The 12,852-nt window shown below is 34.9% G+C and overlaps 1 protein-coding gene across 3 annotated transcripts in view; it reads right to left on the bottom strand.

Annotated features, from left to right (window-relative positions):
* Nucleotides 1–772: 772 nt before the first annotated feature.
* Nucleotides 773–12,852, bottom strand: part of PRP4K (pre-mRNA processing factor kinase PRP4K) — a 25,212-nt gene continuing 13,132 nt past the window's right edge. The window contains exons 7-18 of one of the 3 annotated variants that reach the window (XR_004367017.3): nucleotides 12,372–12,445; nucleotides 10,892–10,982; nucleotides 10,349–10,496; nucleotides 8,979–9,116; nucleotides 7,652–7,805; nucleotides 6,631–6,745; nucleotides 5,996–6,147; nucleotides 5,472–5,558; nucleotides 3,466–4,797; nucleotides 2,858–2,944; nucleotides 1,992–2,037; nucleotides 773–956 (exon numbers count right to left, since the gene is read on the bottom strand). Coding sequence is in view for 1 of the 3 variants with exons in the window: in XM_004175523.6 (XP_004175571.5) it covers nucleotides 4,594–4,797; nucleotides 5,472–5,558; nucleotides 5,996–6,147; nucleotides 6,631–6,745; nucleotides 7,652–7,805; nucleotides 8,979–9,116; nucleotides 10,349–10,496; nucleotides 10,892–10,982; nucleotides 12,372–12,445 (1,163 nt within the window). In the remaining 2 variants the exon portion in view is untranslated. Of the gene's footprint in view, nucleotides 2,038–2,857; nucleotides 2,945–3,259; nucleotides 4,798–5,471; nucleotides 5,559–5,995; nucleotides 6,148–6,630; nucleotides 6,746–7,651; nucleotides 7,806–8,978; nucleotides 9,117–10,348; nucleotides 10,497–10,891; nucleotides 10,983–12,371; nucleotides 12,446–12,852 lie in introns of those variants that run through there. The other 2 variants (XR_003958687.4, XM_004175523.6) reach the window with 2 other exon arrangements.

Here is a 12,852-nt window from a genome sequence, read left to right as displayed (position 1 = left end):
CTGAATCTTTCTAAATGTTCATGGGTTTTCATTATTTTATAAGTAATTACCTCATACCTACTTTATAGAGATACCTGGCCCACAATCATCAAAATCAATGTTTATGAGGAAGTAATTAAGACAGTGAAAAATTCAATAGATGTATGATGGAAGGAAGGCCAAGGTTTTACATTTAAAGTACTGTCACAAGTTAAAATTAAGTTTTAATTATCTACATACTCACATGAACAAAACTACGACACAGAAGTGTACAACACACTGGTCTCACTTCTGTACCCCCACACACGTATACTTAAATTAATAATGTGATACATAATGTACAAGTTAATAAATGAAAACACACATTCCCTCCCAATTCACCATGCTGCTACTCCCCACGTATTTTTTTCCCCTTATAAAGATTAATCTCTTAAGTATATATGGCTTTCTTTCACTGCAATACAATGCAATTCTTTCATCCCCAGGCTCAGTACAGGTTAATACCTTGCTATAAAAGATACAGAAAGACACAGTAAAAAGTCAATCCACATTAAATCTTCATTTTTTGGAGGTTTTTTTTTTCGTTTTGAGGGGGCTTCCAAAATTATAGGAGAGGCAATTTAGCAAAACCTCCATTTTACATGTTCAGGAAGGAGACTCTCTAATGCCTCTGATATCTAAGGAGGCAACCCCATTCAAAGAACTACACTTAATTTTAGTGCATTTAAAAATGGTTCATACATTTCAGAGCTTTACAGTAGGATATGGAGGCATAACAGAAGACAGGATGAAGTAAAGTTTTAAGCATAGTTTATTAATTTCAAGCAACTGCCACTTCTCAACATCCTCCACCATTACAAATTTTACACATGCTGTAGAAGATCCCTCTATCTCCAGCAGTATCACAGTCTGGTCTGCCTTCTGTATGGGGGTCAATATACACATAAAGGTTCTTCAGAGGTTTAATGCCACTTACCCTATGTATGGAGATAAAGTATTATTAAAAAGGTTTTAAAGGAATCATTAGCCTCTATCAAAAACTCTTGAACAGTAATTAATTATTAAACTAAGTAGTATACATCAAGGTAATAAAACCACATTCTAACGCCACAGGGCTGGAATCTTGTTTTTTCAGAAGGCTTGGAAAACTGAGTATGTTAAATGTGAAGCTCCTTGTCACCATGAGGGAGAATGTAACAGCAATCAGCAGAGTAGATTTAGCCAAACCTTCTGTATGTAGGACCTCTAGCAAAGACATAAATTAAAAATTTGTGCTCAGGAGGAAAAGTTAAGTTATCCTCCTTATCAGATGAGCTGAGAAATTTTTCAGTGTTGCACAGCTTTTCTGTTTGCACCCAGCCACAACTGTGAGAATTCAGCTGACTGTAGTGGCAGCCACAGCTATTCTCCTCAGAGACCGCAGGCTCTGGGACAGGCATTGCCCAAAACTGGAGAGGGGCCTTAAGGGTGTCAAAAATTCCTCAAGCCCAGAGGTTTTTGAAGCCAGAACTAAAGAGTTTTCTACCGTTGTCAACAAGAAGTACCAGCTGGATGGGGGACTGAAATCCACTTTTTTTTTTAAATAACCCCTGCCAGCTATTCTCTGTATGGATAATAAATTTGACAGGATTGAAACAAATCATGAAACTCCTGAAGTTAAAGAAAAAACTGCATCACCTGCTTAAATGTTTTCTGGTTATCACATTTATTTTAACCAAATATAATGGCCTGTTTTTTTTAGTAAATGTAATAGATTTTGTACTGCTCAGTCTATCATTTTAAGAATACTTAATTTAAGGGCAATGCTAGTTGATCTGCATTTAATTGCAATAAAAATATCTCTTCAACCAGAAACAAAACAATCAATGTAACAAATTTTAATACAGCAAGTATATTTCAGGAATTATCAGTAATGCAGCAGTGTTAATCAATTCTAAATTGAAATGCTGTAAGCTAAAAGATTAAGACAACTAGATGAAGAGTATTTTTCATATCTTTTATAAGACAGAAACCTTTGTTCATATCTTCTGGTAGCCTTCATCTTCTTTTGAGCTGCACCTACAACACAAAGAACAAGTAAACGAGCAACTTTATGCTTCTCCAGAACAGCTTAAAACAATTCTGTAGGCATTAAGGGGCATCTTTTCTACTGCTCTGTTTCTGTATCACCAACTCATTTCATTGTTTCATATTCCTAATTTAACAAAGTACAAAGCAACAGAAAGACTAAGCTATTAACACAGCTGTGTAAAAGTGCCCTCAGACGTGCTGCCTATGTTGTAAAAGTGCAAGTTACACTTGCTGTATTTAACAAGCAAGCAACTAGTGTTTTACTAAACATGAAAGCTAACTTCTCTCATTTCCTGTATGAAAAAGATACCTCAATATGTAGGAATAGGGAGAGATTGGTTTTTATTAGGGATTTTACAATATAAATTGAGAAGAGACAGGTTGAAGGTTCCAATAGGTATATAAAACCACCCATCTCCTGCTTGTTTTCGTAGTTAGTTCATTACAGCTCCTCGGTGGGGTATCCCCCACCAGCAGAATGACCTGCTTTGTGGCATTTTTCCTCATGCTTGAGTGCACTAAGAGTGCATGACTGTTGCCATTATGTACCTAGATGGATACAAAAATCCTTTTTAGTTCAAAGTATTATAAAGTATGTGAAACCAGTGGGGTTTTCACAGCCTGTCAGAATATATTAATAAAAAATGAAACGATGAACTTTTTAACATCATCAAAGAGAACATTAAAACAGCAGTATGGACCTGAAAAGGTTGTTTCTGTTTTCCTCACGCTGTATAACCAACTCAATTGTCTCAAGCTCTTTTAACTTGTTGCTAAATGTTTATCTACACATGCTGTCAGAAATAACCTTGTTAGGAAGCTGAAGTTGGTGTCTCAGCAAATCAGACCCATGGAGTAGGCGTTGAGTGGCCTGTGACTCGCTTTCCTTTTTTCTCTTTCAGCACCATCAAAAAGGAAAAGTGAGAAAAACAGCACAAACATTAGTTAAAGCCTGAATTTAATTCCATGTCCTACAGGAATAATTTCATTACAATGAAAGCAGACAGACAGTATCTGTAGGGTTTTTTTGCTTTGTTTTTAAGCAGTGATAATTATATATCCAATTAATATAGCCTATAGCTCTCCCAAAGATCATAACATTTAATAATCCCTTTAATTAAATGATTAATAGGAAATGCAGGGGCGGGTCTTACAAATTACCTGATTTACCATCACTGAAGACAGATTCTTTTAAAAATGGCTACAAATGCCTTGTTCACAAAAGACTTTATTATCTAATGATGCATACTGAAAACATACAGAAATCTGCATGGTCCACTTTACATGCAGCAGAACAATCTTCACTTTACAATAAGTAAGTGTCAACTGTTTTATGCAAGAGACAACACTTTAAAGTCACATTTCTTAAAGAAAAGCTTCATTTACAAAAGAAATAAAAGGTAAAGAAGCAATTACCGCTTTTAAAAAGCAGCTGCTTTGTTCAAGAGTGGAAGGTTTATGCCTGTATTGAAAGACAACATGATCACAAATAATGAAAACAATGAACAAATGAAACACTTTTAGCATAAAGCAGTACACTTTCAAAATGACATACAAATAGTTAAAAATTTCATTATGTTGTCTATCTATCCTTTAGATATAAGGTCTTTCAAATGAGATCCCAACATACGTAATTACTAAATGAAAACTCTTCTGTAAGTATTGGTTCTATGTCATAGTGAACTGTATTTAACAAAATGTATACAAAGTCTATAGCAAGTTGATTAAAAAAACTAAAGTAATAAGAAACAGTACACTGAAGGCGCTCTATCCATCAAGTGCGCTCTCTCCCAGTTTTAAATGTGATGAACAGAACAGAAGTTGTAACTATGCCACGGTTGCAATGCCAGAAAATAAAACAAGATCATTTCTCAAACATGCAGGGAATTCTGCCACAATGCTATTGTCTCTCATTTGTCAGTTGTTCCAGTAAAATAACAGCTTAAACACCGGTGATGTTGATGGGTTAGCTTACCTTCAGTGTACTGAAAGTTGTACACAACCTGCTTTAAAAGAGGAGACCATCCCTGCGGGCAGGCTCAAGAAGGAACAGACCCCCTTCGGCACTGACTACACCAAGGGCATGCTGCTGTGGCCTGCACACACACACCTAGGAAAACGTGAATATAAACAGCATTTATGCTGGCCATTTTGTAAAGACAAAAACGAAGCCAAGTCTGCTAAAAACAAATCAACCACCCAGTATTACTTCTCTCTTTTTTTTTTTCTTTCTTTTTTTTTATAACAGATGCTTTTTTCTTTTTATAATATATACGAACTGCAACCATATACATTAGCATTGTACTTTTGTGCAGTCTTGGCAATTAAAACAGTTCTACAGTGAAAATTTTCACATAAGACACAAAACAGAATTACTCTAACATTTCTAAAAGAAATATCAGCCTTGATGTTAATTCAAATGTATCATTTCTTCCTCAACTTTGCAGGGGAAATATTTATGTTTATATACATTAATAACTGCTGTGAAATTTCTTCAGTCTTTGTATCTTAATTAATCAAACCCTTTGAACTTCTTCATCTGGTTTAAATTTTCTCCTGGATGAAGGCGTGCTGCAGAGCCTGGTTGATGCTAATCCGTTTAGCTGGGTCTAGCATTAGAATCTGGTCCAACAAGTCCTTAAGCTGGTGCACTTTTTTACGCTGGTCTTCAGGGAGTCGTTGGCACCCAATCAAGTCTGCTAAAAGGTCCTTGGTTGGATTAATGGTGCTCATAACAGTAACCTTCTCCTACAAACACAGAAATGGTAGTCTTGTAGAAGAGAAGTAATGCACAAACTCCCTATCCATCCCTTCTACAGAGCTTCAACAGCAGCTTCTCTGCAGGCTTGTCTCTTATCTGAGCAGCAACACCCTGCCCCCACAAGGCCTCATAAAATCACCATGTGCAGAGAAAAAAACAGCAAAAACACTGTCGAGGGGGGAGACCACCAACAAAGGTTCGTTTACACATGAACCTAACATCCCAGTTAACTCAGAACATGGAAGTCCACATGGAAAGTTCCCATATCTGTCCACTATTTTGTGATTCTTCTTAAATATATGTCAAGATGAAACCAAAATTAATAGTGACCTCATACAATATAACCATATCATACTAAATGTCCTTCCACAAAATGAAGGCAGAATTTCTTTCATTAATAATTTAAGGATCAATTATATGGAGATACCCTGTATATCTACCAGATGAAATTTAGTTTTCTTAATCATGTTCCTACATTCTAGGGAAAAAAAGATATCTTTGGCCATTTTATAACTATGTAATCTGTCCATACTGCTGCAAAAGACTTTCTAATAGCTTATAAAATCTTGTTTTTAATTAGACAGTCAAGGTACATTTGAAAGACCATGTAGTAGGAAAGCTTGGAAAAAGTCATGGGTTAGTCAGCACATGGAGGACTTACCCTTTCCGTCACTTTATCTACTTCTATATACATAAAGTTGAGATTTTGATCAAAGTGCTGATCTTTGAACACACCTTTTCGTATCATCTGGAAAATGAGGAAGAGGCAAGACTTAAAGCAAGTTCTCTGTGCCTTACACATTTCACAGTTAACATCAATGTCTATTAATTTACTAACATAAGTAATTTTATACTAATACAAAAATACCAAAGGACAGGAAGTGATGTTGAGATTGAATACAAAGATGCAGTTCAAACCCTTCGAAAAAGGACACAGTAACGTTCATTGACTTACGCATTTTTTTCAGGTCAGTGCTTAGAGGGTTTCTGCTTTCACTTTATACTTAAGTCTATGAAAAAGAAGCTGTATACTTTCATTTCATAAGATTTTAAATCAGGATAAATTATACAGTCAGAGAAAAGTCTAAATAGATATATGATAAGAAACAGAATTCCAGAACAACAAAGACTAAATTCTACTGTTTATTAGAGCAGTTTCATATATTAAGTACTTATTTTTCTTACCTTGTTTGGCATCTTTCCTTTGAGATCCATGGCAAGTTTCAACATATGATTATTGGTTTTGCCAGGAAACAGTATTTTTCCTGTATAAAGCTCATATAATGTGCAGCCTACAGACCACATATCTATACCATAGTCATAGATTTTTCCTATAACTGAAACAGAGCAATTCCAGTTAGTTCCATAAAGGCATACTTTGATATAATATCACAAAAGCAGATAAATGAAAAAATTCTGATTTGTAAACTATATTGGCGCTGCTCTTCTTAGGAATAAAAAGCTACCATAAAAGAAGGACGTAAACCTTTTAGCTTTTGAAGTACCCCTATTTTAGAAAGGGAAGCTTTTATCTAACGCCTCAAGTGATCAGCTTTAAATTAGCAAAAGCCAGGAAGTACAATACCTCTAAATTGAAACATAACTATAACCCATCAAAATGACTTTTCACTGAGCTGATCACCAACATACATGAAGAGTCACATGAACATGCCTTCAAATTCCGAATTTTTGACAGCCATCGTATTCTCAGAGTCATGTTTTGCTAAGACTAGAGGATAAATTCAAGTCAAATTTTCATCTGCTAATACTGGCAAACTTGCTGGTATGTGATAGATGTAGCTAACCCAAAATGTACTTACTGATTTCTGGAGCTCGATAAAATCTACTAACTAGATAGGGTGTGATGTCATTATCTGCGACGTGTGAAGCTGAGCCAAAATCACAAAGCTTTAGTATCGTTTTAGACTCGTTCACCTGCAAGTTAAACGTAAATATCCATTAGCACTACTTGTGGACAGAATTGATAACGGAACTGTAAAAGTGACAACACAGTTAACTCAGAGACAGGAAAAATATTCAGACTTTAAATTGAAGTTCCTTCCTCTCAGAATTCAAAAAATTATAAAAGTTGCTCAAAATGAGAGTTAAAGTCTTCAGACCCTACAAAATACAAAAAAAGGTCAGTTTCATTTCTTTTCCCATAACAAAATATGCATGGACCCAGATTTCATTCCACATATTTAAATTTTACCAGTTGAGACTTGCAACTCCAGTATTCAGAGTACCACTTTTTAAAATAGCATATTATTCACATCTCATGCTTAGAGATGTGAATAGTAGATTTTACTGCTGAGACAGTAATAAGAGAACATTTTAGATTAATTAAAAATCTGACTTTGTCACAGAGATGATGTCCCAAAAAACCAAGGAAACCACTGGATTCCTCTGATGTAGCTCTCCTGCCCTACTAGAAAAGAGGCATTACAGACCTTTCCCCATCATCTCACCCACATAAACAAAATCTCCATTCAGACTCAAACAACCTGTTTCCATTTTGTAGAAAGCAAGCACATCTCTCATGTATTGATGGGAAAATTTCAAATATTTCTCCTATAAGACACTGTCCTACTTTGGAAAGTCTGCTTTCAATAAAGATAGAAGAGGGTGAATGTTTGTTTGAAAACTATTTTATTTAGATGCTGTGTTGTATTTTTTCTTACTATTCATACCACAAGATCATTTTATATCTAAGTGTCAACCTTTAACATTTTCAGTAAATTTGACTTCACTTAAATTAACAGGATTATATGAATTACAAATACTTCATTTTACGCTACAGACCATGCAAAAAAAAAAAGTTTTAAATTATTTGTTACTTACCAAAATATTATCTGGTTTAATGTCTGCATGTAGGATATTGCATCTTTTAAGAAGTTTTAAAGCCAGGAACAATTGCTGGCTGTAGGAACGCACAGCTTTAATGTGGAGTCCAACATCTTTCCCATATTTCTTCAACACCTCTCGTAAATTCATACTGTTAAGGGAAAGGGGGAAAGAAAGACTTGAAAAGAGAAAAACCGATAGTGGCCTCCTAAATTCTACAACAAACTTGAACAAACCACTTAGCTTTACATATTTTTTGAGAAATGTAGCATTCAACATTCCACTGTGAGATACAGAATTGAATTAAGAAGGCTGGTCAATCAGCTCTGTCTTACGCTGTGTAATTACTGCACTGGACTTACTTAGTTCAGAGCGTATTTGTAATCAATATTGATATAAGAGGATTTATTTGCACAATAACAGCATTTTCTTAAAAACCATAAACCCTTTGTACTCCTTTTTTTCAGACATAAATGAAAAAGGACACATGCAAAAGATAAAAGCTGAGGAGATTTTTTTGTGACTTAAGCAGCAGATTAAAAGACCATCATTCCAGGACAAAAACGTAACTGGACATAAATAAGGAAAAAGTGTCTTCTCAAGAGATAGTGTAGCACAAGACAATAATTTGTTCTACAGCTTATTAATGAAATATTATAGTAATCTCACAAAATTTGCATTGTTTCAGTATATAACTTATCTTCACCCCAAACATGGCAAAACTCAAAATATGACATAGACAGAAAACTTGGGATTTGAACAACTGATGTCTCTACGTAGGAATGGGGACTAAGACAATTAAGATATCTGATCTACCATAAAATAGTATCTACAATCAACCTGTCACAAGAGCTTAATTACTTGAACAGGAAGTGAGCATGCAAAGAATCACTGTAACAATTTTCTCCCTAAGGCTGTTACTATATATGTATTCTTTACAGAATATACAGCATTTCCTGAATCTCTCTGGAAATGCAACCTAACGCAAACCTTTAAAATGAAGAATTATGAAAACTAATAAAAATACTGACATATGCAAAAAATCATCAAGAGCAGTACTAGAGAGATGAACCATCTTTAATACATTTTCTTGTTTCAAATATTTTCCAGGCAGAAAAATCACAACAGTGCTGAAAATAAATCAGAAGTAGTCCTGCAGACTGTGAATTTGTGCCCACAGACAATTTTTTTTTCAAAGTTCCTTGCATTCTGGAATCTTGGCACTAGAACAAGGTATCAAAACAACAGCCAAATCCAAAAAGGTAAAGAAAACACAGTAGTACTTTTATCTTTTACAGAGAACCCCAAACATTTGTTATCTTACCTGAGCGGCTCAAATACCAGACAGAGATGTTGTTTGTGGTAGAAATGCCTAAACAATCGTAGACAATGAAACTTGTCATCAGGATCAGCATCATTGAGCTTCTTTAAAAATTCCAGTTCTTTTAGGCCAGTTTTTTGCCTGAAAACAGAAATATGTGATTACAAAACAAAACCAGTTAAATTCTAATTTAAATCTAAACATTCACTTGTGTGGCTATAATTATCCAGGAATGAGAAGTGTCTTGTCAATACTTAATGTACCACACCCAAAAAACCAAAATCACAGCAATGGTTTGCTGTCAGTGACTACACACTAGGTAAGTTCATTTAATTCCTGGATATTCACTGTACCTTTACAACCTACTTATCCTTTCCTCATTCTCAGTTGCATCTAAAGCTAACACTGGATTTTGTCCTGTAACATGACAAATTTCAAACAGCACTCACTTGAGAAATGTACTTGTTTAAAGAAGTGCTTCATCACATACAACAGTATTAAAAGATTTAAACTGAACTGTCTATGGATTCAATTACACATCCAAGCATATTATCTATACAACATACCAAACTGAAACAGCTTATCACCTTCCCTTTTGCCTTTAGAACGTCTCTAGATACTTAGTCATATAATGAAAACAAATCCAGTTATACACACAGTAAGACAATTTTAAAAATTTCCAAGGTAAAATACATGGAAAAGATTTCCATTTAAATTGTCATTAACAGAAGAGGACACAAGAAATTACTGTATAAATACTGCAGCAGATGGTGAAAACAAGTATTGTAGACAAGTCAAGTCCTCAAATGACATAGCTTAAGAGATACTACTTGTTAATGTTCACCCATTCTGAAAGACCTTTTTTATTTTGTATTTCAACAGTGAGACTACCATCTCCTTTTATCCTTTTCCATGTATCTCATATACATGCAAATGTTTAGAAAATATGCACAAAAATTAAATGTATGGAGATATTTTTGTAAGTTGCAGATGATTGATTGGGATCCATCCCACAGCCTGCCGAATAGATTTGATCCATTGAAACAAAATTTTTACAGTTCACATCTCCCACCTCAAGAAACGTAGGGCTCATAATTCCCTGTAACCTTGTTTCTTGCTATCACTGTTCCCTGCAGTTTTGCAAATGAGAAAGTGCCTGATGAAAATGCAAATATCCTTCTTCCTGTGATAGCTGTAAAGAAGTGTGGATACACAGTCCTCAAGTGCTTCCCATTATCTGACTCATACTAGCAGAAAAGGCAGGAATAACAACTGTGATATGTTACTTCACTTGAAACAAAGGGAGATTCACACCATGAAAAACTTCAACCGTTCCACATGCTTTATTACCATCAAAAAAACCCACTACTTACATAAGTTCATTGTTCCTGATGATTTTCACTGCTACTTCTTGGTTTGCTCTGGCCATGTCCCTGGCTCGCACTACGTTGCTGAAGACTCCCTGACCAGTGTAACCATAGACATTGTAACGTTTATCTAGAACTTCACCGATATTAACACCTGAGGGATAAAACCAAGCAAGTTCAAGTTACGAGGTATAAACGTAATGGAACTTTTTAAGAAAAATAAACCATTCTCTAGCATTACAAAATATGAGGGTAAACAGCAAGATCCTTTAATTTCATGGTGTACAATGTTTTGTATCACCTAGCTTTGTGGAAATTACGGGGAACAAAAGGGGTGACTCTCTAAGTCTGGAGTCCTTTCAAAACTGAGGTTAAAACCTGCATGCTTGTTTCATCCATTACATTACACACTCAGAGAGAGCTCTGGGTTGTTCTAATGCAGATGTATCCCATCTGCATTAGAAGAACATTTCAATACTTTTATACATGAGGACCTTCACTCAGCACCCTCAATCTACCTGTCCTTGCAGATAAACAAACACAACTTACGGTAATAGCCTTCTGCATCTGTCCAGTTATCCCTGAGATTGGGGTTTTCTTTGAAGTCTTTTCCAAACCCAGCAGCTCTTAGACGAGCACTCTGAAATAAAAAGAAAAGTAATAGCTTTGCTTGTGTGCTCTATATTTTCCTTTGACGATTACTTCCCAAAGCTCTTTCTCCCTACTGAAAAACTGTTCTCTCCACAATATAAACACACTTATCTTGCAGGAGAGAGAAACAATTTAATGTTATTTACATACCAGTATCTAAAGACTGATGCAAGGAAAGAGGATGAGATCAACCAACAGGATTATTATTAAACATAAATGGGCAAAGTATCAATTAATACTCACAAGGAATTTATATAAGTCACATCAGAATGCACATTTTGGATCATCTAAGTAAGACTACTTATTTACAGTAAGTTTATAGTAAAAAAGTTCAGCACTTTGCAAGGAAAACAACTGTTTAAGCTTTGAATTTCTGTTCATTACATGCTGCTTGTTTCATACTGTTATACATACTACCAAAACACTTCTACAACTGCTGTTAACATCTCTTAACAGACTGGGCGATATTTTAATCCCTAATTCAAAACTATGAGTAATAAAGTTTATCTTCAGTTAAACAACAGTTTCTGGAAGGGGGAGCTGCTCATTTGTAAGCCACATAAATCCCCACTTTTAACTTCTAAACTTTTAGAAATGCACCCTCACACACACACTACCCTTCAAGTATTAATCTTTCTGGGTCAGAGGGATACCAGTGTTACTAGAGTGAAACCATAGCCTGTGCTGTATCTGCCATAAAAATTCTCCAGTTAATTTTGGTTTAAGTTAAGAAGAAAGTTCTTGTCTTTAGTTATTTCTCAGTGTTGTGCATCTGCAACAATGCACAGGATTTATAGAGAATGGCACGTTAAGTCTCAAAAGTAGTCACTAGACCACCAATATCTGAGAGTCATTGCAGTATATTTAGAAAAAAGCTAATGAAAAAGTTTTAAAGAAATACCAGGCAATTTACCTCTTCATCCCAAAAAAATCTCCAAACCAACCACCAGATTACTCCAACACAGCGTCATTAGTCAATTATAGTATCTTACACATTTTTTAATTAACCAATTTAATTAATATATGAATCTCTGGAAAAAGCTCATATTTAGAACACTGCAACATGGTAACAATAATAAGTTGAACTTATAAATAGATTCATGTTTTTACCATGTGCCATTGTATTCAAACAGCAGGTGAATTCCCCAGCCGCTAACTCTGGTAAAATTGCCATTAATTTCAGCAGGTTTTATTTCACTGAAATACTAATTAAGAAGCACTCTGCCTGCCTCGGCCGACCAAAAGATTAAGAACATACGAAGTCACTTAGTAGCACGTGCTTTTACAAATCAAAGTTCTCACAATCCTCAAGTGACAGTGACTCTAACACAAATCGAGCAGGAAAAAATCATACATTTCATCTCCAAGAATTACCTACATCAAAGTACGCAGCAAACATATCATCTGATTCTGTGAACATATCGGGAGCTAGCAGCTTCTTCTGAGATGAACCTTAAAATGAAATTCAGATTACTCAACATGAAAAAGATGTCAAATGATAACTCTGTTGCCAATATAATTTGGCACTTGGTATCTTTACAACATAGTCTAAGATCAGTACATTGGCAAACAGGTAGCTCTACTAATGTTTCTAGCAAATACTATTTCACATTCTAGAATATAAAACTCAGACTACTTAAGTTCTTCAAACAACTCAAAAATTTATATCTCTTTGAAAAACTACGTGCAATAGGTTTCAAGTAAGCATAGCAGAAAGAAGAAAGTACATACTTATATGCTCCTTACAAATAAGGACTATATATATATATGTATAGAAAGAACTAAAAAATTACTAAACGTATAAATATAAAAATATAGTCATATTTCCAACAGTCTTCAATAAATTCATGCTTTTCTGC

The sequence above is a fragment of the Taeniopygia guttata genome, chromosome 2, assembly GCF_048771995.1.
Source record: "Taeniopygia guttata chromosome 2, bTaeGut7.mat, whole genome shotgun sequence".
NCBI classification, from domain to species: domain Eukaryota; kingdom Metazoa; phylum Chordata; class Aves; order Passeriformes; family Estrildidae; genus Taeniopygia; species Taeniopygia guttata.
The sequence above is the reverse complement of the archived record's forward strand: the minus strand, read 5'-3'. Positions and strand labels throughout refer to the sequence as shown.